General features: G+C 47.3%; 1 protein-coding gene across 2 annotated transcripts in view; it reads right to left on the bottom strand.

Annotated features, from left to right (window-relative positions):
* The window catches only part of mgarpa (mitochondria localized glutamic acid rich protein a), a 54998-nt gene extending 39438 nt beyond the window's left edge, over positions 1 to 15560 (bottom strand). Inside the window, exons 1-3 of one of the 2 annotated variants that reach the window (XM_088390235.1) lie at positions 15170 to 15560; positions 5132 to 5232; positions 4469 to 4580 (exon numbers count right to left, since the gene is read on the bottom strand). In XM_088390235.1, the coding sequence (XP_088246361.1) occupies positions 4469 to 4580; positions 5132 to 5232; positions 15170 to 15245 (289 nt within the window). In that variant the 5' untranslated portion in view covers positions 15246 to 15560. The remainder of the gene's footprint in view (positions 1 to 4468; positions 4581 to 5131; positions 5233 to 15169) is intronic. The other variant, XM_088390245.1, reaches the window with a different exon arrangement.
* Positions 15561 to 27230: the final 11670 nt, after the last annotated feature.

The raw sequence follows: 27230 nt of genomic DNA, 5'->3' as shown, positions 1-27230 counted from the left end.
TCAAAATCAAAGTCTGCTTTATTGTCAATTTCTTCACATGCCAAGACATACAAAGAGATCGAAATTACAATTCCCACTATCCCACGGTAACAAGACATAGTACACAATATACATACAAGTAAACAACACAGGCACAAACAATGAATAAACAAGAGCGATGAATAAATAATAAATAAACAAATAAGGAGCAAAAATGGAGCAAGTGTGCATACAGCAGATACAGTCAGAATATAGCGCAAAAGTACAGAACGTTACGGAGGAGGGGGGAGAGAGTTCAGGATCCTAACAGCCTGGAGTATGAAGCTGTTGGTGAGTCTGGTGGTGCAGGAGCGCAGGCTGTACCTCTTCCAAGAGGGCAGAAGATCAAACAAAAAGTGAGCGGGGTGACTCACATCACACACAATCGTGGTTGCCTTGCGGGTGAGATGGGAGGTGTAAATGTCCACCAGGGAGGCGAGTGAAGCACCAATAATCTTACCAGCCGTGATCACGATGCGCTGCTGGGCCTTCATGTTGTATTCCGTGCAGCTACCACCCCACACAGCGATACAACTGGAGAGGACGCTCTCAATGGTGCCACGGTAGAATGAGGTCATGATGGCCAGAGGACCACTTGCTTGCCTTAGTTTCCGCAGGAAGTACAAGCTTTCTTCGCCAGTGATGCAGTGTTGGTGGTCCAAGAGAGGTCCTCACTGATGTGCACCCCCAGGAATCTGGTGCTGCTCACTCTCTCCACCTCAACACCGTCGATGGTCAGTGGCAGGTGCTGGGTGCGACCGTTTCGGAAGTTAACAACAATCTTCTTGGTCTTGTTGACATTCAGCAGGAGGTTATTGTCCCTGCGCCACGTGGCCAGAAGGTCGACCTCCGACCTGTATTGAGTCTCGTCCCCCTCGGTGATGAGACCCACCAGAGTCGTGTCGTCGGCATATTTCAGCACGCGGTTGTTGCTGTAAGTCTCAGTGCAGTCATGTGTCAGCAGGGTGAAGAGCAGCGGACTGAGCACGCAGCCTTGGGGGGCCCCCGTGCTCAGCATGATGCTGGCGGAGGTATTGTTGCCAACACGTACTACCTGAGGCCTCTTACAGGGGAAGTCCAGTAGCCAGTTGCAGAGGTAGGTACTGAGGCCCAGCTTGTCGAGTTTGCAGATGAGTCGCTGAGGTACAATGGTGTTGAATGCAGAACTGAAGTCCACAAACAGCAATCTCACATACGAGTCCCTCCTCTCCAGGTGGGTGAGGGTTGAGTGGAGGGCAGAGCAGATGGCATCCTCAGAGGACCGTTTGGCTCGGTACGCAAACTGGAAGGGTCTATGGTGGGGGGTAGAATGGACCTGATGTGCTCCATGACAACACCCGGTGCGTCAGCAGAGCTCACAACATCAAAGACAACACACATCCCGCCTCCCAGCTGTTTGAACTGCTTCCTTCTGGAAGGTGCTACAGAGGCATTCGAACAAGGACTACCAGACTGAAAAACAGTTTCTTCCCAAGAGCCATTACCGCTCTGAACTCTGAGAGAAAACAACACCAGCTATAATACAACACCGATACTCCTTTAAAAACTACGTGCAATAACTATTTATTATTTACTTTCTGTACAAACCTCATTCTTGTTAATACATATACCCACATTGAACATACTGTAAATACGATTTTTAACCTTCATTCTTAGACTAATAGCTATACTGTAAATAAGATCTTTCACTTTTATTCTCAGACTTCCTTTTATAATTTTTTTAATTTTGTATTGTTTGCACTAGGAAGGGAGCAGCTCTCCGAATTTCATTGTAAAATGACAATAAAGGGCATTCTATTCTATTCTAAAGAGCGATCCAGGGCGCTTGCGTGTGTTGGCTCACATGTTGAGCTCTTGATTTGTGAAATAAAGAGCCGGTTACCAAACCCACGTCTTGCCTGGTACCTTGGTAACGCTACAATATAGTTATATACGTAGATCTGTGGAATAATTGGAGCCGCCAACTGACAACGAGGCTGACATCAGCGGCACACGTAGGTCCAGAATCGACAGCTGTTTTTTTTGTTGGTTTTTTTTTGACACAGAGGATGAATATTCCGGTAGATTTAACGATTTGGAGTGATACGGATGGTTCGTTAAAACTGTTGTATATATTACATTTATTTGATATACCTAGTCTGACGTCCGCAGCGCACGCAGTTTTTCCGGCGTCAACAGCTGTGTTTTTTTTTTTTTTTCCAAGTGACACGGAAGACGAAGATTCTGATGGATTTATTGATTTGGAGTGACAACGGATGGTTTGATAAGATTGTTGTTTATATTATTATTTCATACATAGTTTATATATTGTTATATGGGCCTGTAGAAAAATTTGAACTGCAATGCGCTGCTGACGTCGGACTTGTTTACATAAAGGAGGACCGACTCGATCGATGGCTTTCATGATTTGGAGTGACAGATGGTTTGATAAAAGGTTTTATTTATGTTATAATAGTTATTTGAATAACTGTTATTGTTACATCAGGCCCGTTCTCAGCTTCTCGTTTGTGTTTATGTCACGTTAGCATACCGTATCGTTTAGCCTGTTGTTGCTCGTTCATGTCTGTTCTTGGTGTTGGATTTTGTCGAATAAATTTCCCCCAAAATGCAACTAATACTCCGGAGCGACATATATGTTTTTTTTCACTTTATTGTGCATTTTATGGCTGATGCAACGTATATTCCGGAGCGACTTTTAGTCCGAAAAATACGGTAATTGTGGTCCCTTGGTAAACCCAGTTGAAAACCCCTGATGTTAGTATTGAATTTGGATTTTACTTTGACATTAAATTGACCTGCTACTGCCATTGTTCTGTATAAAGCAGACAGTTGTATTCAACGGTACACAATTTTGCCAAAGGCTTACAATTGACCTCAATCGGCCACTGCATGTACGCACCAAATTGTGTCCAAAACGTGCGCACACAACCATCAATCCAGAATAGCAAGTAATTCTTATAACACAAGGGAATTTTTTTTTATTGTGTTTAAAATAAAATGAGGCAGCAAGGCATTTTTGGTCAGCTCCGCTACCACTTCCTTGCACGGAACCCGTCCGTCACTGTCGATTCATACCGAAGGGCCAGGCTTATACACAGCAACCATGTGGTCTACACTTGCACTGTGTTGTCTACCCTGTTGCCATGATCAATGTTCCTTGCTTGAACATAGCAGACTGACAATTATGTGTACAAGCGAAAAAGAGTCATAGTCGATTAAAAATAACATTTAAACTTGAATTAGAAATAAGTGTATTGGGAATTTTGGGAATAAAAGATGAGGATAAGCAGTGCGGAAGACAAATGAACAATTAATTATAACGATTCAATTGATCAATAACTACCGTATTTGCCGGTGTATTGGTCGACCTTTTTCGATCCAAAATCGACCGAAAAAAATCGACCTCGACTTATACACCGAGTCATAAAATTTAACTTCGTATTCATCGCTTCAAATGTGATGGTAACCAAGGCCGTTTCTCATGCATCTCATTGTGCGTTGCACTTAGAAAATTTGAACCGGGCGGCGTGCGAGAGTGCGCGGCCCGCTGGAAGTCGAATGAGGCGCCGCAACCACCTCCGCGGTGCTTATAAACAGCCGATCCGCTCGTCGGGGGCTATTTTCGGCCACTTGGCTCGTGCGCACGGCCTCCCGGATGTGCCGGGCGGGTGCGTGAGCTCGCCGGCCGCTGGAAGTCCAATGAGGCGCCGCGACCACCTCCGCGGTGCTTATAAACAGCCGATCCGCTCGGCGGGGGCTATTTTCGGCCACTTGGCTCGTGCGCACGGCCTCCCGGATGTGCCGGGCGGGTGCGCGAGCTCGCCGGCCGCTGGAAGTCCAATGAGGCGCCGCGATCTCCTCCGCGGTGCTTATAAACAGCCGATCCGCTCGGCGGGGGCTATTTTCGGCCACTTGGCTCGTGCGCACGGCCTCCCGGATGTGCCGGGCGGGTGCGCGAGCTCGCCGGCCGCTGGAAGTCCAATGAGGCGCCGCGATCTCCTCCGCGGTGCTTATAAAGTGCCGATCCGCTCGGCTTGGAGCTATTTCCGGCCTCCCGTTGGTGCCGGGCGGCGTGCGCGAGCTCGCCGGCCGCGATCTCCTCCGCGGTGCTTATAAACAGCCGCATGCGCACGGCCTCCCGGAATTTGAACACATTTCGTCAATAAATTTCGCATATTGAATTTTGAAGTTTAATATAATGCAACAATTGAGCTCGACTTATACAAAGGATATATCATAAAATCGTAAATTTCCGTCGAATTTTAGGGGGTCGACTTATACACCGAGTCGACCTGTACACCGGCAAATACGGTAATAAAAATAATGTATCGATGTGTGGCCAGCATCGATGTGCACTTGGCCAGAGCTGGCTAGCGGGACAAACACAGCAATTAAATAGATATATTGTTACACCCGTACTGTACAGCTATGGTGGGATACAAATACTTACCGGCACTCGTAGGAGGCCATGGTTTAGGCGTCCATTCTTTCTTGGGTCTGGCATTAATTTCAGAAATGCGATCATTAAATCTGGCACTGTCAGTACACACAGTATTGAAAGCCTGAAGAGAGAAATTACACAAAAATTACAAGATGTGGCTTGTACCACCCCAAAATTAACACTGTTCAAGTGTGGAGCAATTTAGTGATTTTACATTTATAGCTATCATATGAGCCATGTCCCAACCTCTTGTTGGGTATACAATTTTGACTTTATTGGAATCTGATGAGAAAACTAAACTACTCATCATTCTTGTTTTAAGTGCTTGTATCTGTCTGATTTAAGAGCTCACTGAGCCTTCAGCTATGATTGTATCTAAATATATTGGGCATTATTCAAATATCCAGGCACTCGGTTTTTTAATGATGTGTTCCATGACTGGGCAAGTAGCCATAAGGTGCAAATGTGGGATGCTGCAAACTCTCCAACTTTCAATACATGTTTCCTCACAATTCGTTGGCGATGTGTTCCAAAACCGGAATAGGTAAACTTCCTCAAAGCAGTTTGACTTCTTATTTCATTTTTTAAGTTTTTTTTTTACTGATTTACAACACTATTGTATAACTACAAAATCCCCATATGGTTCCCAACCTTCGAAACTCCACAACTCACATATGACACAGCACCAACTAAAGCGCCACCACACAGCACAGCATAGACAATGTTTTCCCCAGACCCGCCGGGTGTTGATGACATTTGCCTCTGTTGCAGACCTGGGGAAAAAAAAAAAAAAAAAAAACAAGATCAAATTAAATAATCAATTACACAACATCTACTGCTGTAACATAGAAGACTGTTTATCAACTTTAGGCTTAATGTATATTTTGTTAACAAATACCAATCGAACGAAAAAAGTGACCTTGTGAGAATGAAAGAGTCAAAAATGGTGTGGGTTGAAGAGTATAGCAAAATGGTGCAGATAACTCGATTGCACATGACAAGCATTGTATAAGAATCGGCTGCTGCAATATTATTAAAAGAATCGGCTGCAACATAATAAAATAACCAGAAAATGCAATTTCTGGAATGATTGCATGTGAAGGCGAAGAAACTGAACAAATTCTTAGGGAATGCTTCAGAATGATGTTGAAACGAGTTGAGAAATGTAGAAACGAGAAGTGTAAAATGAAATTTTGGAGAATTTGGGGTGAATTTCAAAATTGAAAATGTGGATTTTTTGTCAAGTGGGAAGTTGTGGAATAGGTAGGGAAAAGATGAACATTTGAAAGTTGGAACGGGTTGAATCGGTCAAAAAATTTTCCAAAATTGTACATGTGGAATTTTCAACAGCTTAAAGTTGAAATGGGTTGAATTGGTTGAAAAATGTAGAAGTTATATTCAATGTTAAATGCCCCATAAAGAATGAATGGGAATTTTAAAACAAATGGTGCCAAAAAATTTTTTAATTTAGAATGAAACAAAAACTACATCTTTAAGTTCACTTTGGAATTCTAAACTTGAAACGGGTTTAATCGGACAAAAATTGTAAAAGTTAAAGCAAATGTTTAATTTAGGTCACTTCTGGTTTTATTTAGGGCACTTCTGGTTGAATTAAGGTAATTTCCGATTTATTTGGGGCACTTCCGGTTAGTTTGGGGTCAATTCTGGTTGAGTTGAGGTTACTTCCGGTTTATTTGTGTCATTTCCGGTTTTATTTAGGTCACTTCCAGTTTATTTGGGTCACTTCCGGTTCGATTTAGGTCACTTTCGGTTTGATTTGGGGCACTTCCAGTTTAATTCCTGTGAAAATTGGGGCACTTCCGGTTCACTTCCTGTTCATGTTGGGGCACATCCTGTTCATTTTGGGGCCCTTCCTGTTTGTTTTGGGGCACTTCCGCTTCACTTCGTGTTCATTTTGGGGCACTTCTGGGTCAATCCATTGTGGAAGTGGGGGTGAAGGGGTGAATTGGGTAAGCATAGTGGAAGTAGGTGTGAAGGGGATGAATATGGTAAGCATAAGGTGAACAAAGTGAATAAAATTGGTATGGGTTGAATCGGTTGAAAAATGTATAAATTAGAAGGGAAAAAACAAATTTTGGATAATTTGGCGTGAATTACAAAATTGAAAATTTAGAATTTTCGATAAGTGGGAAATTGTAGAATAGGTAGGCACAAGATGAACAGTTTAAAGTTGGAACAGGTTGAATCGGTTGAAAAATTATTGTTGAAAAAGAAAATTTTGGAGAATTTGGCGTGAATATCAAAATTGAAAATTTGGAATTTTTGGTATGTGGAAAGTTGTGGAATGGGTAGGCAAAAGATGAACAGTTGAAAGTTGGAACGGGTTGAATCGGTTGAAATATGTAGACGTTAGAGCAAATGTTGAATCCCCATAGAGAATGAATAGGAATTTTAAAAAATTGCACCAAAAATTTTTAGAATTTGTAACGAAACGCAAACTACGGGTTTAAGAGGTTCACTTTGGAGTTCTAAAGTTGAAACGGGTTGAATCGGACCAAAATTGTAAAAGTTAGAACAAATATTTAATTTAGGGCACTTATGAGTGTTCGTCCGACAGTCTTGTGTGTTCGTCTTGTCCGTGCTACAAGTACAGCAGGCAGGTTCTTCTTGACATCGGCAGAAGTGGGTTTTGCGGCGTTCTGGACTTTGAAGCGTCGACATTAAAGGCGCTCGGACTGCCGACCTCACCCGCTATTCCTCCCCCGGTTGGGAGCCGTCGGAAACGGTGTGCGAGGAGAAAAAAGAGGGGCAAGCGCGGAGGCGTCCGGGCCAGGCTGGCGGCCAACCCAGCGCGACCGGCGGTGCCCTCCATTCTTCTGGCGAATGTTCGATCGCTGGACAACAAAATGGATTACGTTCGCCTGCTGAGGTCTACGAACCGGACGGTGCGGAACTGCTGTGTGCTCGTGTTCACCGAGACCTGGTTGAGTGACAACATTCCGGACTCTGCAGTGTATCTCGAGCGGCTAATGTGCTATCGGGCGGACCGTGCCATTGTACGAGAGGGAAAGTCGCGAGGAGGTGGAATATGCGTCTACATCCGAGAAGAATGGTGCCGGGACTCTGTGGTGGTATGTAAGCGCTGCTCGCCGCTTGTGGAGTTTGTGATCATTAAGTGCCGTCCTTTTTATCTGCCGAGGGAATTTACCGCGATTCTGCTAGTCGCGGTATACAACCCGCCTTCCAACATCGAAGGAGACAGGATCGCGGCGCTTGGTGAACTGTACCAGGCTGTCAGTGAACAGCAAACAGCGCACCCTGACGGTTTCACCATCTTCGCTGGAGACTTCAATCATGCCAACCAGAAGTCTGTTTTCCCGAGGCTTCACCAGCATGTTCCTTTTCCGACACATGGAGACAGCTTCCTGGACCTAGTCTACTCGGCGCAAAAGGGAGCTTTCAAAGCCACCCCCCTCCCCCATCTGGGGCTTTCTGACCATCTCACCGTTTTGCTTCTGCCCGCATACAGACAATTGGTAAAGGCATCCAGGCCGGTTCGGAGGCAGGTTCGTGTGTGGCCTGAGGGTGCCTCCGATGCACTTCGTGACTGCTTCGACTCCACTGACTGGGACTTGTTTAAGCAGGCAGCCACCTACAACGATTGGACGGACATAGAGGAGTATACTGACACTGTTACCTCTTACATCACGAAGTGCATCGATGATGTGACTTGCTCGAAATCCGTCGTCACTCGCGCGAACTGGAAGCCGTGGCTGACGGGGGCTGTCCTCGGACTGTTGAGGGCCAGGGACAAGGCTTTCAGAGCGGGGGATGAGGCTGGCTTGAGGACAGCGAGGGCCGACCTGTCCCGAGGCATCAAAGAAGCGAAGAAGGCGTTCTCGTGCAAGGTCTCCACCCACTTCAAGGACAGCAAGGACGCACGTAGCCTTTGGCGGGGCATTCAGACCATCACGGACTACAAGCCCGCGCCGAGGAGCTGTGAGGGCGACGTCCGTCTGCTGAACGATCTGAACCGCTTCTTTGCTCGCTTCGACGCCCAGAACAGCACTTGCCCGCTGAAGACCGCTCCCCCCCCACACGAGCAGCCCCTGCGCCTCTCTGCCGACGGTGTGAGGAGGGCGCTTGCCGCTATTGACACCCGTAAGGCGGCGGGCCCTGACAACATCCCGGGTCGAGCGCTGAAGGACTGCGCTGGGGAGCTGTCGGGTGTCTTCACGGACATCTTTAACGTTTCCCTGCAGCAGGCCATCGTCCCCTCGTGTTTCAAGGCTGCCACCATCGTACCTGTGCCGAAGAAACCTGCACCGTCCTGCTTCAATGACTACCGCCCTGTGGCACTGACGCCCATCATCATGAAGTGCTTTGAGCGGCTGGTCATGGAGCACATCAAGTCCGTTCTCCCCCCCACCATTAACCCTTTCCAGTTTGCGTACCGTGCCAAGCGGTCCTCTGAGGATGCCATCTGCTCTGCCCTCCACTCGGCCCTCACCCACCTGGAGAGAAAGGACTCATATGTGAGGTTGCTGTTTGTGGACTTCAGCTCTGCCTTCAACACCATTGTGCCGCAGCGTCTCATCTGCAAACTCGACGAGCTGGGCCTCAGTACCTCCCTCTGCAACTGGGTACTGGACTTCCTCTGTCAGAGGCCTCAGGTGGTGCGTGTTGGCGACAAAATCTCCGCCAGCCTCACGCTGAGCACGGGGGCCCCCCAGGGCTGCGTGCTCAGTCCATTGCTCTTCACCCTGCTGACGCATGACTGCACTGCGACCTACAGCGACAACCGCATAGTGAAGTTTGCTGACGACACGACTCTGGTGGGTCTCATCACGAAGGGCGACGAGACTCGGTACAGGTCGGAAGTTGACCTTCTGACCACGTGGTGCAGGGACAACAACCTCCTGCTGAACGTCAATAAGACCAAGGAAATCATTGTTGACTTCCGGAAGGGTCACACAACACACCTGCCGCTGATCATCGACGGTGCTGTGGTGGAGAGGGTGAGCTGCACCAAGTTCCTGGGGGTGCACATCAGTGAGGACCTCTCCTGGTCCGCTAACACCTCGTCACTGGCAAAGAAAGCTCAGCGCCGCCTGTACTTCCTGCGGAAGCTCAGGCGTGCATGTGCTCCTCAGGCAGTCCTGTCTACATTCTACCGTGGCACCATTGAGAGCGTCCTCACCAGTTGCATTGCTGTCTGGGGTGGTAACTGCACTGAACAGAACTTGAAGGCCCTGCAGCGCATAGTGAATACGGCTGGTAAGATTATTGGTGCTTCGCTCCCCTCCCTGAAGGACATTTACACCTCCCATCTCGCCCGCAAGGCAACCTCGATTGCCAGAGATGTGAGTCACCCGGCTCACTCTTTGTTTGACCTTCTGCCCTCTGGGAAGAGGTACAGGAGCCTGCGCTCCCGCACCACCAGACTCGCCAACAGCTTCTTTCTCCAGGCTGTTAGGGCCCTGAACTCGCTACCCCCTTCTGCGTAGCGTGCGGCACTGTTGCGCTATTTTCGGGAATGTCTGCTGTACGCGCACTTGCTCCTTTTTTTTTTCCTGCTCCTCTTATTTATTCATTTATTTATTGTTGTGTTATTTATTCATTATTTATTCAGCACGCTTTTGTTATACTTGTTTACTTGTTTGTCTGTTGTGAGCCATGTCTTGTCACCGTGGGATAGGGGGGAACGAAATTTCGGTTTCTTTGTGTGTCTTTGGCATGTGGAGAAATTGACAATAAAGCTGACTTTGACTTTGACTTTGAATTTAGGTCACATCCGGTTTATTTGGGGCACTTCTGGTTTGTTTGGGGCCACTTCCGGTTTAGTTGAGGTCACTTCTGGTTTATTTGGGGCACTTCCGGTTTAGTTGAGGTCAGTTCCAGTTTAGTTGATGTCACTTCCGGTTTATTTGGGGCACTTAAAAAAAAAAGGAAAAAATTCTTGAATCTTACGGTTCAATTTAGGTCACTTCCGGTCTGAGTTGGGGCACTTCCGGTTCACTTCCTATCGAAATTGGAGCACTTCCAGTTCACTTCCTGTTCATGTTGGGGAACTTCCTGTTCATTTTGGGGCACTTCCTGTTCATTTTGGTTCACTTACGGTTCATTCTGAGTTCATTCGGGGGCACTTCAGGGTCAATCCAAGATGGCCGCCACACTGTGGAAGTGGGGTTGAAGGGTGAATTGTGTAAGCCAAGTGGAAGTGGGGGTGAAGTGGGTGAATATGGTAAGCATAAGGTGAACAAAGTGAATAAAGTTGGAATGGGTTGGATTGGTTGAAAAATGTCGAAATTAGAAGGGAAAAACTAAATTTTGGAAAATTTGGTGTGAATTTCAAAATTGAAAATTTTGAATTTTCGGTAAGTTGGCAGTTGTGGAATAGGTAGGCAAAATATGAACATTTGAAAGTTGGAAGGGGTTGAATCGGTTGAAAAATGTAGAAATTAGAAGTGAAAAATGATATTTTGTGAAATTTAGCAAAATATTGGGCAAATTTTAAACATGAAAACGGGAATTTTTTTAATTAGGCAATGTTGGGAATGTACCCAATGTGATTTGAATGTGCTAAATGATATGAATTTCAAACGACGTAAATGTGAAATGTTGAATCTGCGATTAAGAATGAACGGGGAAAAATTTGCCGGAAAATTGTGAATTTTGTGAAAAGTGAAAATTTTTGGAATAAAAAAAATGTAAGCAACGGTTTCATGAATATTTGGAATAAGTTAAAAGTAGAACGGAGTGAATCGGTTGAAGTATGTGGAACTAGTTAAGCGTCAAAAAAGTGGGGGGAATAAAATTGTCGAATATCAGTGTGAAGGCCTTCGCCTTCACACAATAAAGGACGACTTACATATAATAACAATAACAATAATAATAAAGCACAATAACATATGTGTGAAGGCCATCGCCTTCACACAATATTAAAGGACAGGAATAACAATAAACAATAAAGTTGTACAATAACAATAATGGGAAGGCCTTCGCCTTCACACTAATAAAGTGAATGGTGTAGAATAACAAGTGTGAAGGCCTAATTATTAATTAATTACTTAAATTTAATTTAACAAAATTTTAATTTAATAGAAATTCATAAGACAAAAGTCTCATTAAATTAAAGAATGTAGAAAAAAGCATGATCAAACAAAATATTCACCAAGCCAACATTGGCACTTATGTGAAAATGATGTCAGTGCGAGAATTCCCCTCTGAGCAAAAACTCAGACGAGATTTACGGGTATTTTGGAACAGAAAAGTAGTAATAATAATTAAATGCAGAAATTAAAGCAATGTAAAAAGTGTTGATTTAAGAAAATGTCTCACGTTCGCTATTGGTACATCAGCAAAGTTTGAAATGAAATCATTATCAATAAATTAACATTTTAACATTGCCTTAATTTCCGCATTCAATTATTAGGCATTGTCTTTTTTGGCTTCCACGTACTCCCTGCAATGTGCTCACGTACTTGTCATTGCTTTTTTGAGTTTTACGATTGTATGAGTGGTTTCCGAACACACCCCAAATCTACTGCAGAACACAAGCGAGAATAAAATAAAAGAAACCTAGTTTCTGAAAATGGATATTTGCAAACACAAGTGTCAGCCCATATATACGTACCACCACCAGTCCGCGGACCGGTACTGGTCCGTGGGTCACTTGGTACTGGGCCGCCGTGTTTGTCCTTGTCTGTTATTTGCCCATTTTTTAAATTTTGGCACTTGTTTTATTCTTGCACTCGAATTATTCGTGCACTCATATGTGCTGCTGTGACAAGTGAATTTGCCCGCTGTGGGATGAATAAAGTTATATCTATCTATCTATCATATATATATATATATATCATATGTATATATCTATCTATCATATATATATATATATATATATATATATATATATATATATATATATATATATATATATATGTATATATATATATATACACACACACAATATATATCCATCCATTTTCTGAACCGCTTAGTCCCCACGGGGGTCGCGGGCGTGCTGGAGCCTATCCCAGCCATCAACGGGCAGTAGGCGGGGGACACCCTGAACCGGTTGCCAGCCAATCGCAGGGCACACAGAGACAAACAACCATCCGCACTCGCACTCACACCTAGGGACAATTTGGAGTGCTCAATCGGCCTACCAAGCATGTCTTTGGGATGTGGGAGGAAACCGGAGTGCCCGGAGAAAACCCACGCGGGCCCGGGGAGAACATGCAAACTCCACACAGGGAGGGCCGGAGGTGGAATCGAACCCGCACCCTCCTAACTGTGAGGCGGACGTGCTACCCAGTGCTCCACCGAGCCGCATCAATATATATATATATATATATATATATATATATATATATATATATATATATATATATATATATATATATATATATATATATATATATACACACACACATACACACATTTCTTCCTGTGCCAGGTACCAAGTGACTCATGGACCGGTACCAGTCCGCGGACCGGGGGTTGGGGACCCCTGCTTTAAAGGGCTAGAGACATCCCTTTTTTTTTTTTTCAATTAGAACGGAATTTGATAGAATGTATAAAGTGAACACATTTGCCGCATTGGAAATTAAAAATGGACACCGATTACTAAGAATAAAGCTGAAATGAAATGCCAGTTTATCGATCGGGTCCCGCACGAAGCCAAACTGGCGGCGCCATTACTGTGACGTCACAAGTTGTACATCTGGATGTCAACAAACCCAAACAACATGGCAGATGATAGCAACAGCTCCGTTTCTAGCGGCAATATTAGCATCATTTTATCCGATTCAGAATACGATGAATCTAGCAGTTCACTTGGGCTGAGCACATTTTCTGAATTGTGCCCCTCCCGTCACTCTGGTTAGGTTGGCATAGTAAAAAGTGCTCTTGGGGGCTTTAGAGTGCCGAGTTGATCTCGGCACATGAAGACATGACCACCTGCAACGTTTGGTTTAGGTTTTATAAGCATTTTTAATGTTATTGCTTAAATCGTATTTTCTCGACGAGCTGAGCACGTTTTCTGAATTGTGCCCCTCCCGTCACGCTTCGACATACTTTTAAAGTCAGTCTCAAAGTCTCCTTTATTGTCAATTCCTCCGCATGTCAAGACACACAAAGAGATCGAAATTACGTTTCTCACTATCCCAGGGTGACAAGACAGCGTTCACAACGCACATACAAGTAAACAACACAGGAAAAATAAAACAAGAAGATGAACAATAAGAGTGATAGCACGCTCGCCGCTCCCGATGCACAGCAGAGTCCGGAAAGATAAGATAGAGTTCACAACGCACATACAAGTAAACAACATAGGAAATATAAAACAAGAAGATGAACAATAAGAGTGATAGCACGCTAGCCGCTCCCGATGCACAGCAGAGTCCGGAAAGATGACAGTCAACCAGGCCACTGTGAACACGAGCACACAGCAGGCACGCACTGTCCGGTTCGTGGATCCGATCAGGCGAACTCAACCCATCTTGTCGTCCCCCGAACGAACGAACGTACGCCAGGATAATGGAAGGCACGGCTAGGCGAGCTGGGTTGGCCGCAAACCTGGCCCGACGTCTCCGCGCTGGCCCCTCTTCTCTTTTTGTTTACATTCACTGAAGCTAAACGCGTACAACTTGAGACGTCATGAGACGTCACTTCCGGCTGGCGGCTCGGTGCAGTCAAACTCGTCTGTGCGGCAAATTGAAATTATATTTTTCAGAGCAACAGCTTCCTTTTCGTTGTTTCGAGCGTCAATTTATATTTATAAGACCATAAGCTAACTAAAACCGATTTATACATATACCAGTGTCTCTAGCCCTTTAAAGGACCACACTCAGCTGAAGGGTCAACCGCCTAACTGGAAGTCTAGTGCTCCCATTGTTTCAAACAAGTCAATGCATTTATTTTTCATACAGTCCTAACACATAAGTGCTGATGTTGTGCTCGCTTTACCGTGCCTTTGACAGATAATCGCCTTAATTCTAAAATTTCATGGGTTGATGATCATTATGAACAGTAGAGAGGGAATGCAGGTCACATTCGTTCATTCATAATTCATAATTAGTGTTCGTGTTTAGCCACCACAGAATGGTGAGGGACCTGTTTCTGACAGTTGACCCAACAATTTGACAGGCTGGTTGACAGACGCCTCCAGTGCTCTCATTGACATATTGAGAACTGGCTTTATTTAGTGGAGCCTACCAAAAAGAATAATTGAACACGACTAAATATCCTACAAAATTAATCGGATCGTGTACTAATTACTCACTCAAATTGGGTTTGAGTAACCTTGGAACTTCAGCGTTACAGAAGTCTCATGCATTCTATCCACGGTCACGCTGACAAACCACGCGACACACGGTGACAATCTTCTATACTGCTGTGGTGAAGGTCACACAAACATACAGAAATCACACCGTGTGCATGAACTATTTGAACCGTGCCAAAGCAAACGTGCGATTGAAAATAGAACACACTGAATCGTGTTCGTTCCTATTTGGAAATAATTACTGCTCGTTATTATTGATTTCCGATAAATCTCTTGTGATGAATACCAAAATCATAATTTAATCATCACAACGCTAATGGATACTCTAAAATGACCTTTGCGTTACAACGTGGGACTTCAAATCGCTGCAGTGGGTCCAGGATTACTCTGGAACAACGTGCACTATTTCCCGGGTGACAGTCAAGGTCTCGTTGAGAAAGGAAAGCAAAATTAAATAGGCTCACCATCGCGGGGCAGGTTGAAGGCTATTCTCATCGCCAAAGGGCCACACCTTTGCCAAGCCACTCTGCAGGCAAACATCTTAGCGTTGCGTGATGTGAACAAATGCGCACTGAGCTGGCGAATAAGTGCTGTAACAGCCAACCTAGCCTCAACTCATAAGTGTGAAACGTGCGAGTAAGTTAAAGGTGGCGGGCCGAGGCCGCATATCAGCTTATGGTTTTTCGATCAATGATCCTGGCGAGGGAGGATCTGGATCTTTTAAGTTTTTAAGTTTATTTTATTCTTAATTAGATTTTGGTTGTTGGCGCTTGTAATTCTTGCAATTCTTTTCAAAATCACGTTTAAAGCTTGTTAAATGTTCTGGCAACGCAGCAGCTTACTATGTCAATTGGACCAATAGCACACAAAGCTGCAAAACACGTGACGTCATTCAGCCAATCTCCGGCGTCTGTACGGAGTGTTTTTTTTATTATAATAATTATGTCAGTCTTGTTTCTTTGAGTTTTGTATACGTATATATAAAGGAAGGAAGGAACGGTTCCGCAGGTCCTTCATTCCCTCTGCTGTCAGACTTTATAACTTGCGTGGCACCTGATAAAATGAATGTGTTTCGTCTCTACTAGCGGCACTTGTGTTTGTCCTTGTCTGTTATTTGCCCATTTTTTAAATTTTGGCACTTGTTTTATTCTTGCACTCGAATTATTCTTGCACTCATATGCGCTGCTGTGACAAGTGAATTTTCCTGCTGTGGTATGAATAAAGTTATATCAATCAATCAATCAATCAATCAATCAATCAATCAATCTATCTATCTATCTATCTATCTATCTATCTATCTATCTATCTATCTATCTATCTATTATATATATATATATATATATATATATATATATATATATATATATATATATATATATATATATATATATATATATATATATATATATATATACACACATATGCACTACCGTTCAAAAGTTTGGGGTCACATTGAAATGTCCTTATTTTTGAAGGAAAAGCACTGTACTTTTCAATGAAGATAATTTTAAACTAGTCTTAACTTTAAAGAAATACACTATACATTTCTAACGTGGTAAATGACTATTCTAGCTGCAAATGTCTGGTTTTTGGTGCAATATCTACATAGGTGTATAGAGGCCCATTTCCAGCAACTATCACTACAGTGTTCTAATGGTACAATGTGTTTGCTCATTGGCTCAGAAGGATAATTGATGATTAGAAAACCCTTGTGCAATAATGTTCACACATCTGAAAACAGTTTAGCTCGTTACAGAAGCTACAAAACTGATCTTCCTGTGAGCAGATTGAGTTTCTGGAGCATCACATTTGTGGGGTCAACTAAACGCTCAAAATGGCCAGAAAAAGAGAACTTTCATCTGAAACTCGACAGTCTATTCTTGTTCTTAGAAATGAAGGCTATTCCATGCGAGAAATTGCTAAGAAATTGAAGATTTCCTACAACGGTGTGTACTACTCCCTTCAGAGGACAGCACAAACAGGCTCTAACCAGAGTCGAAAAAGAAGTGGGAGGCCGCGTTGCACAACTGAGCAAGAAGATAAGTACATTAGAGTCTCTAGTTTGAGAAACAGACGCCTCACAGGTCCCCAACTAGCATCTTCATTAAATAGTACCCGCAAAACACCAGTGTCAACATCTACAGTGAAGAGGCGGCTTCACCACAACGGACCGGTACAGGGTCCGCATTACTGCCCACGCTGCACCGATCCGCCTGTCGATCTCGCGCTCCATCCTCCCCTCACTCGTGAACAAGACTCCAAGATACTTGAACTCCTCCACTTGGATCTCATCCATGATCCGGAGAGGGCATTACACCCTTTTCCGATCGATATATATATATATATATATATATATATATATATATACACGTGTGTATATATATATATATATATATACACGTGTGTATATATATATATATATATATATATACGTGTATATATATATATGTATATATATATAATTTATAAGGCCAAGTAAACACATTAACATGTTAAAACATATAATAATTATGTCACTGTATTTATAAGGCCAAGTAAACACATTAACTTGTTAAAACTGAATAATTATGTCACTGTCTTACATGTTACTTTGACTTATATGCTTTATTGGCCAAGTTTGTGCATGCCAAACAAGGAATTTGACTCCCGTTGATCTCAGCCTCTGTACACCATTGAAATGACGAACAACAGGGGTCCCCTACCACCAGTCCGCGGACCGGTACTGGTCCGTGGGTCACTTGGTACCGGGCCGCCATGCCACACAGAATGTATTTATTTATTTATTATTATTTTTTAATTTATTTATTTATTTATTTTATCGACGACTGTCAACCCAAATAAATGTATGAGCACCTCATATTATATACAGTAAAAACTACAAAACAAACTGACAAATAACTCGTTTTCAAATCAGACGAGTAAAAACTGGTCAAATATTCAACAAACAAGTGAAGACAATTTGCAATTCTAGTAATGACACACGAATTTGATGCACAATTTGTCTTCGCAGGCCACATAAAATGATGTGGCGGGCCGTATCTGGCCCCCGGGCCTTGAGTTTGACACCTGTGGTGTAGAATAACATAAGTGTGAAGGCGACTTCACACTAATACAGTGAATGGTGTAGAATAGCATAAGTGTGAAGGCCTTAGGCTTCACACTAATAATAAAGCACAATAACATATGTGTGAAGGCCTTCGCCTTCACACAATAATAATAAAAAACAGGAATAACAATCGTGTGAAGGCCTCCGCCTTCACACTAATAAAGGACATGAATAACAATAATGTGAAGGTCCTCACCTTCACACTGATAATAAAGGACAGGAATAACAATAGTGTGAAGACCTTCGCCTTCACACGAATAAAGGACAGGAATAACAATAGTGTGAAGGCCTTCGCCTTCAAACTAATAAAGTGAATTTTGTAAAATAACATAAGTGTGAAGGTCTTCGCCTTGACATAATAAAGTGAATGGTGTAGAACAGGGGCCACCAACACGGTCCTCGCGGGCACCAGGTCGCCCATGAGGACCACATGAGTTGCTCGCTGTCAGGGTCCGGGGTGGTGTACCTCCTTTTTCCACAGGGAGCAACCGTGAGCAGAGTGGCAGAGTGGCAGAGGGCCCAGGTGCGGCTCATCAGGCTCATTAAAGGAGGGCTCTTAAGGAGCACGCTGTCAACCGCTTGTTGCGTGAGTGTCCTACCTGTTGTGATCACCTCCACGGTTGTGCCTCTAGCTCCTCGATAACCTTTTGCTCTTTGACGCCACGTTCTCCTGATCCTCTGGTCTGCAGTAAGATCTTCGTCACAGCCACGTCGAATCCTCTGACCAAGTGTGTATTTTGCTCGCAGAGTCCCTCCACGGCTCACCGCCAAGATCCACCGCGTCTGGCTGAACTCCACACACTCCGCCGTTGCTGCTCCCGCTCCTTGCTCCTGGCTCAGATCCTCCCGCTCTGCCTCCACCGCAACTTCTCCAATAAACACTCATCACTCATTCTGAACTTCTGAGTTGGTTTCCTGCATGTGGGTCAAATCAGTCGCCAAAACGATGACAGAACACTCAGGCCAATCAGACCCTGCAGAGCCACTCAGACGAACCCTTGCCGAACAGCAACTTCAGTCCCACGAGTCCACTCTCAAAGCCCTCCTGGAGCAGCAGCAGCAAACCAACATTCACCTAGAACAAGTGACCAGATTACTTCAAGACACCCAGGTCAGAGAAACCCCCTTGCCGCCAGCTGTCGCCACGAGCACCTCAGTTCTGCCGCAGAGTCTGCACTTCGGCGAAGTTCGTTCCCCTCATTCGGAGAAGTTCTCCGGAGAGGTTGGTAGCTGTGGAGGTTTCCTCCTGCAATGTGTACTAGTTTTTAATCGGTCTCCCCTGTCTTTTTCAAACGACGGAGCTAACATCTCGTTTATTTTTGGACTCCTCACGGGCAAGGCGCTAAGATGGGTAGAAGCCCGATTTGCTGACTGCAGGCATTTTGGCTGTTCTTACAAAGAGTTTTTAAAGGAATTTAAGCAGACCTTTTAGACCGAGACCGATCAGACCGGTGTATCTCACCGGTTGTGGGGGCTCAGGCAAGGGAACAACCCTGTGTCAGATTTCTCTATTGAGTTCCGTACGTTAGCAGCTGCGTCCGGGTGGGGCCCTGTAGCCTTTAAAACGGCTTTCTTTCAAGCCTGGGATGAGTCCTTAAACGACAATTGGCAGTCCTGCAAGAACCAGACACTTTGGACGACCTAATTTCCCTGGCCATCCGTTTGGACAATCGGATTAGGGAGAGACGGAGAAGCTCCCGATGGGAGCGAACGGAAGGTAGTCACAGCCCTTTTTTAGACAGGCCCAGTCCGCTCTTACCAGTCTTCTCCAGAGCCCGAGGCCATGCAGGTTGGCCAGGCTCGACTATCGCCGGAGGAACTGCAGCAGCGCCGAGAGTCCCGACAGTGTCTGTACTGCGGCTCCCCGGGTCATTTTGTCGCCAGTTGTCCAATTCGGCCAAAAGAGAGGGTCCAACGGTCATGAGGGGAGGAACGCCGGACCATCCTCCAAGTATTAAGTCTCCTCGCTTCTCCCTATCCGCCATGATTTCTGTCCACAACCATAGCTACAAGCTAACCACGCTGGTCGACTCGTGGTGTGAGAGAAATTTGATCGACCAGGAATTCGTCTCCCGAGCCCAGATCGAGACGGAACATCTCTCCGTTCCTCTCTCTGTCTCTGCCCTGGATGGGAGGCGACTCTCCAGCATAACCCAACGCACCAAACCCGTGGAGCTGCTCATTTCTGGCAACTATCGAGAACTGATTTCATTTCATGTCTTTCCAATCAGACAGTCGACCCTTGTCCTTGGGTTCCCCTGGCTCCGGAAAAACAGCCTCCAGATCAACTGGTCAGAGTGCCTGGTCGATGTGCTTGTCCTCTTGTCTTCAGTCTGCAGTTCCATCTCACCCGCTCCTAGTAGCAACTGAGGAATCAAGTCCGATTGATCTTTCACTAGTGCCCAGAGAATACCATGACCTAAGACAGGTTTTCAACAAGATTCAAGATTCAAGAGTTTTTATTTGCCATGTTTGAGCGTGCCAAAAAAGGAATTTGACTTCGGTAAATCACAGCCTCTGTTCAACATTTAGGTGACTAACAACAACACTCAGGACATGTGAAAAATGGCAGATATTCTCAAACATCCCCTGATCTTAAACTCCCAAGAGGGCAAGGAAAAACTCAAAACTCCAGCTAGGGGAAATGAGAAACCTTGAGAAGAGACCACGGATGGGAGGGTCCCTCTTCTACAATGACCAGGCTGCAATGGATGCAGAGAGGACACATAGTATAAACAGTGTAGACAATTCAAAAAAGGTGTGGAGAGCAGGATGTTATTGCACACTAATGACTCTGAGACTCTAAGAGTGGTGTGAGTTCATCAGAGCAACAGCCTGGGGGAAGAAGCTGTCTCTGTGTCTGCTGGTTTTAGCGTACAGAGCTCTATAACGCCGTCCGGAGGGGAATAGTTCAAACAGACTGCAACCTGGGTGAGAAGGGTCTGTAGAGATGTTACTTGCACGTTTCCTGGTCCTGGACAGGTACAAGTCTTGGATAGATGGGAGGTTGATTCCAATTATCTTTTCTGCAGTCCTGATTGTCCGTTGCAGTCTGTGCTTGTCTTGTTTGGACGCCGATCCAAACCAGACAGTGATGGAGGTGCAGAGGACAGACTGGATGATGGCAGTGTAGATTCTACACTGTAGAACAGGGGTGTCCAAGTCCAGTCCTCGAGGGCCGCATTCCTCCATGTTTTCCAAGTTTCCCTCGTGAAACACACCTGATTCAATGATCAGGCTCCTGCACAGGTGTGTTTAACGAGGGAAACTTGGAAAACATGTAGGAATGCGGCCCTCGAGGACTGGACTTGGACACCCCTGCTGTAGAAGGTCTTCAGCAGCTCCCGCGGCACGTTGAACTTCTTGAGCTGTCTCAGGAAGTACAGCCTCTGCTGGGCCTTCTTCCGGACAGAGTCTATGTGGCCGGTCCATTTCAGGTCCCGAGAGATTGTGGTTCCCAGAAACTTGAAGGTGTCTGTGGAGAGAATAGTATTACTGCGGATAGTGAGGGGTGAAAGTGGTGAAGTCCACTGTCATTTCCACGGTCTTGAGCGAGTTCAGCTCCAGGTGGTTTTGGCTGCACCAGTGGACCAGCCGCTGCACTTCCTGTCTGTATACAGTCTCATTACCGTCCTGGATCAGTCCGATGAGAGTGGTGTCGTCTGCATACTTCAGGAGCTTCACAGAAGAGTCACCTGCTGAGAAATCGTTGGTGTAGAGAGAGAAGAGCAGTGGGGAGAGGACGCACCCCTGAGGGGCTCCAGTATTGGTGTTCCAGGTGTCAGATGTGATGTTCCCCAGCCTCACACGCTGTCTCCTGTTGGTCAGGAAGCTGGTGATCCACTGACAGGTGGAGGCAGGCACCGCAAGCTGGATGAGCTTCTGTTGGAGGATGTCAGGAGCGATGGTGTTGAACGCCGAGCTGAAGTCCACAAACAGGATCCTGGCGTACGTTCTTGGGGTGTCCAGCTGGTGCAGGATGTAGTGCAGTCCCATGTTGACCGCATCGTCCACCGACCTGTTTGCCCGGTAGGCAAACTGGAGGGCGTCAAGCAGGGGGCCCGTGACGTCCTTCAGGTGGTTCAGCACTAACCTCTCGAAAGATTTCATGACCACAGATGTCAGTGTGACAGGTCTATAGTCATTCAAACCTGTGATGGCGGGCTTCTTGGCCACTGGAACGATGGTGGAGCTCTTGAAGCACGAGGGCACCTCACACAGCTCCAGGGAACGATTGAAGATCCATGCAAAGGTGGGCGCCAGCTGCTCAGCGCAGACGTTCAAGCAGGAAGGTGACACGCCGTCTGGGCCCGGTGCCTTCCTGATCTTTTGTCTCCGGAACATCTGGCGCACTTCGTCCTCGCGAATCTGGAGTGCGGGCACGGCCTCTGCAAGAGAGAGAGTCGGTGACAACGGTGATGGAGGTGTGGACAGAGCAGTTGTGGGGTGAGTATGTAGATTGTGCTGCGGGAGGTACCGTTGTGTGGGAGGACCGATCAAACCTGCAGTAAAACCTGTTTAGCTGGTTAGCAAGCCTTGGGCTCTCCACAGGACGCGGAGTTCGTTTCTTGAAGCCCGTGATTCTCTGCAGACCTTTCCACACTGTTGAGGGATCAGGATTGGAAGAGAGGTGTCTCTCCAGGCTCTCCCCGTAACACCTCCTGGCTTTCCTGACCTCTCGGTTCAGTGTGTTTCTGGTCTGCTTGAACAGGTCCCGGTCGCCACTCCTGTAGGCCTCCTCCTTGACTTTGCGCAGCCTCCGGAGGTTCGGTGTAAACCAAGGTTTGTCGTTGTTGTACGTGCAGAAGGTCTTAGTCTGCACACACAGATCCTCACAAAAACTGATGTATGATGTGACAGTGTCAGTGAGTTCATGCAAGTTTGAAGTTGCAGCTTCAAAAACTCCCCAATCGGTGCAGTCAAAGCAGGCTTGGAGGTCCTGCCTTGACTCCACTTTCCACTTCCTCACAGTCCTCACCACAGGCTTAGAAGTTTTTAGTTTCTGCCTGTAGGCCGGGATCAGATGAATTAGACAGTGGTCCGAGAGTCCTAAAGCTGCACGAGCGGTATGGTATGGCGGAGTGGTATGCCTCCTTACAGTGTAGCAGTGGTCCAGTTTCTGTGCCCCTCTGGTGGGACACATTATGGGCTGTCTGTATCTGGGGAGTTCGTGTGCGAGGTTCACCTTGTTAAGATCACTCAGAACAATGATTAGTGAATTTGGTAGAAGTTTCTCCACGTCTGTCACCTGGTCAGCCAGCATCTGCGTGGCTTCACTCGCACGTGCGTGTGGTGGAATGTAAACAGCCGCCATGACGATCGAGGAGAACTCTCGTGGTGAATAGAATGGCCGGCAGTTTATGAAAAGTGTTTCTAGGAGAGGGCTGCAAAACTCTTTCAACACCGTGACATGAGTACACCAACGTTCATTAATGTAGAAACAGAGACCACCTCCCTTTGATTTTCAGGAGAGCTCCGTGCTGCGATCTGCACGCGTTAGCCGAAACCCAGCTAACTCCACGGCGGGATGGGGGGTTCATTCGCTAAGCCATGTTTCAACAAAACACAGCGCGGCGGATCTGCTGACGTCCGTGTTCCTTGAAGTGAAGAGCAGCAGTTCGTCCATCTTGTTCGCCAGGGAGCGGACATTCGCCAGATGAATTGACGGTAGGGCAGAACGGAACCCTCTCTGCCTCAGCTTTACGAGGGCTCCGGGTCATTTTCCGTGTTGCCGCCGTCGCGCTAGCTTGTCTAGCACCGCCGCTCCGGCTAAAATCTTCGACAAACAGTCTGAATCAGAGAGAACAGGAGAGAAATTACCAGAAGAAGACTGACCGATGTTTAACAGTGCTTCTCTGGTAAAAGTGATCCGGGATGGACAGCAGAGGACACAGAAAACACACTAAATAAGACAAAGAAACAGAGAGCGACTCACCGTGGCGGCCATCCGCGGCGCCATCATGACGTCATCAACAAGACCAAGGCTTCATCCTTACCACCACATCGCCCCTATGATTGTACCATAGAGCTTCTTTCCGGAGCCCTACTACCATCCAGTAGACTCTACAATATCTCACACACTGAGAGACAAGCTATGGAGACGTACATCAATGAATCACTGGCCGCTGGCATCATTTGCCCTTCCTCCTCACCCCTGGGGGCAGGTTTCTTCTTTGTGGGCAAAAAGGATAAGACTCTCCACCCTTGCATCGACTACCGTGGCCTGAACCTCATCACCGTCAAGAACAGGTATCCTCTTGCCCTCATTTCATCAGCACTCGAACCCGTCCAGGAGTCCACCGTCTTCACCAAGCTAGATCTCAGAAATGCATATCACCTGGTAAGGATTCGCCAGGGTGATGAGTGGAAGACCGCTTTCAAGACCCTGCTGGGCCACTTCGAGTACCTCGTCATGCCCTTTGGACTCTGCAACGCCCCCGTAGTGTTTCAAGCCCTAGTCAACGACATACTCCGGGACTTTCTGTCACGTCTCGTCCCCAACTGCTCCACTAAGTGTCTGTTGTCTTGGTTTCTGTCTGTGTGCTCGCCCCTCCCCTCCTGTGTGCGCATGAATAGTGTGATTATTCCCACCTGCCTCTCGTTACCTGTCATGTATATAAGTCCTGTCTGCCCCTCACTCCCTGTCGGATCATTGTTATGTGTCAACGTCATGATGTCTTTTTGGTTCCAGTTGCTGTCATTGGTAATGTCATCCGGTCATTTTGTTTCACGTCTTTTTCGGTCAGTCTTGTTGTTAGGTTTTGTTAATGAGTCATGTCGGTTGCCGAGTCTGTTAGTTTGCCTTTTTGAGTTCACCAATAAACCCTGGTCCAAGCTGCACTTGGTCATCCTGCTCCATGCTCCACCCGACCGTGACAGAATGATCCGACCACCAAAACGACCAGCGCTTGAACCCCCCCCACCACCAGCTCCCGCTGCGACGCCCGATCCAAATCCGTGTATGTTCCAGCGCCATGGGCTTCGCGGCATCGTTGGGACTCTGCTGCCGGAACGCCGGACCCGTGGCCACCATCGGACTTTGTTCCGGCGACGCTGGACCCGCGGCCGCCATCGGAGTGCTTCTGGCGCCAGCGGCTTTGCAGCCGCGATCGGACTCTGGTGCCGCGACGCCGGACCCACGGCCGCCGTTGGAGTGCCTCCCGGCGCCATCAGACTCACGGCCGCCATCGGGCTGCACCCCAGCGTCGCAGGACCCGCGAACGTCAGCAGACATCCAAACCAGCTGCGTCGGACCCGCGATCGTCCCTGGCTCCACTCCCACTGCTACGGCGCGTGATGGCTCTTGCCGCCGCGCACAGCCCCGCCTTCCGAATGCCACCGATCGCGGTACGGACTGTCAGAGTTGCCGCCGATCGAGGTACAGACTTCCAGAATCGCCGCCAATTACTGTACGGACTTCCAGAGTCGCCGCCCGAGCGTAGTTCTGTCCCCGAAGTCGCCGCCCGAGTGCGGTTCTGTCCCCCAAGTCGCCGCCCGAGTGCGGTTCTGTCCCCCAAGTCGCCGCCAGAGTGCGGTTCTGTCCCCCAAGTCGCCGCCAGAGTGCGGTTCTGTCCCCCAAGTCGCCGCCAGAGTGCGGTTCTGTCCCCCAAGTCGCCGCCCGAGCGCGGTTCTGTTCCCCAAGTCGCCGCCCGAGTGCGGTGCGGTTCGGTTCCCCAAGTCGCCGCCCGAGTGCGGTTCGGTTCCCCAAGTCGCCGCCCGAGTGCGGTTCGGTTCCCCAAGTCGCCGCCCGAGTGCGGTTCGGTTCCCCAAGTCGCCGCCCGAGTGCGGTTCGGTTCCCCAAGTCGCCGCCCGAGTGCGGTTCGGTTCCCCAAGTCGCCGCCCGAGTGCGGTTCGGTTCCCCAAGTCGCCGCCCGAGTGCAGTTCTGTCCCCCAAGTCGCCGCCCGAATGCGGTTCGGTTCCCCAAGTCGCCGCCCGAGTGCGGTTCTGTCCCCCAAGTCGCCGCCAGAGTGCGGTTCTATCCCCCAAGTCGCCGCCCGAGTGCGGTACTGTCCCCCAAGTCGCCGCCCGAGTGCGGTTCGGTTCCCCAAGTCGCCGCCCGAGTGCGGTTCGGTTCCCCAAGTCGCCGCCCGAGTGCGGTTCGGTTCCCCAAGTCGCCGCCCGAGTGCGGTTCGGTTCCCCAAGTCGCCGCCCAAGTGCGGTTCGGTTCCCCTAGTCGCCGCCCGAGTACGGTTCGGTTCCCCTAGTCGCCGCCCGAGTGCGGTTCGGTTCCCCAAGTCGCCGCCCGAGTGCGGTTCGGTTCCCCAAGTCGCCGCCCGAGTGCGGTTCGGTTCCCCAAGTCGCCGCCCGAGTGCGGTTCTGTCCCCCAAGTCACCACCCGAGTGCGGTTCGGTTCCCCAAATCGCCGCCCGAGTGCGGTTCTGTCTCCCAAGTCGCCGCCCGAGTGCGGTTCGGTTCCCCTAGTCGCCGCCCGAGTGCGGTTCGGTTCCCCTAGTTTATTTTTTTTTTGGGACGTCGGGAGCCGTCCCTTGTGGGGGGGGTTCTGTCACGTCTCGTCCCCAACTGCTCCACTATGTGTCTGTTGTCTTGGTTTCTGTCTGTGTGCTCGCCCCTCCCCTCCTGTGTGCGCATGATCAGTGTGATTATTCCCACCTGCCTCTCGTTACCTGTCATGTATATAAATCCTGTCTGCCCCTCACTCCCTGTCGGATCATTGTTATGTGTCAACGTCATGATGTCTTTTTGGTTCCAGTTGCTGTCGTTGGTAATGTCACCCGGTCATTTTGTTTCACGTCTTTTTCGGTCAGTCTTGTTGTTAGGTTTTGTTAATGAGTCATGTCGGTTGCCGAGTCTGTTAGTTTGCCTTTTTGAGTTCACCAATAAACCCTGGTCCAAGCTGCACTTGGTCGTTGGTTAAATGCAGAGACAGAATTTCCCTGAAGGAGTAATCCCAAGGGATTAATAAAGTTGAGTCTAATCTAATCTAATCTAATCCTGCTCCATGCTCCACCCGACCGTGACACTTTCTCAACATATTTGTCTTTGTTTACCTCGATGACATCCTTATTTATTCACGGAACGTCTCCGAACATCGCCGTCATGTCCGCCTGGTGCTGCAGCGTCTCCTGGAGAATCGCCTGTTTGTTAAATTTTGGAAAGTACATCAGGACTTTAAAAATATTTTCTAAATTTCAGCGACGTCACAATAATGCGACCAGCGCGGTGCAGTTGCGCGGTGGGCGACGTGCTACGGTTGCGTGTTTGGCCGTGAGCTGCTGTTGGATTTTGTCCACAATTTAGGGAGCGCACTATCTGCGCCTCACGGCAAAAGCCATTGCCAATCAGCTGTTATCCAATTTACTCACTGCGTGCTCGTTTGATTTCTTCAGATTTAGGAAAATGCTAAGACACTGAAGCACATATTAGACTTACACAGGTTGGTTGAGTTCAATCACAATTC

Source organism: Syngnathus floridae, chromosome 1 (genome assembly GCF_059516105.1).
Source record: "Syngnathus floridae isolate MCC-2025c chromosome 1, RoL_Sflo_1.0, whole genome shotgun sequence".
Taxonomy (NCBI): domain Eukaryota; kingdom Metazoa; phylum Chordata; class Actinopteri; order Syngnathiformes; family Syngnathidae; genus Syngnathus; species Syngnathus floridae.
Note: the sequence above shows the minus strand (reverse complement) of the source record. Positions and strands in the feature narration are given on the sequence as shown.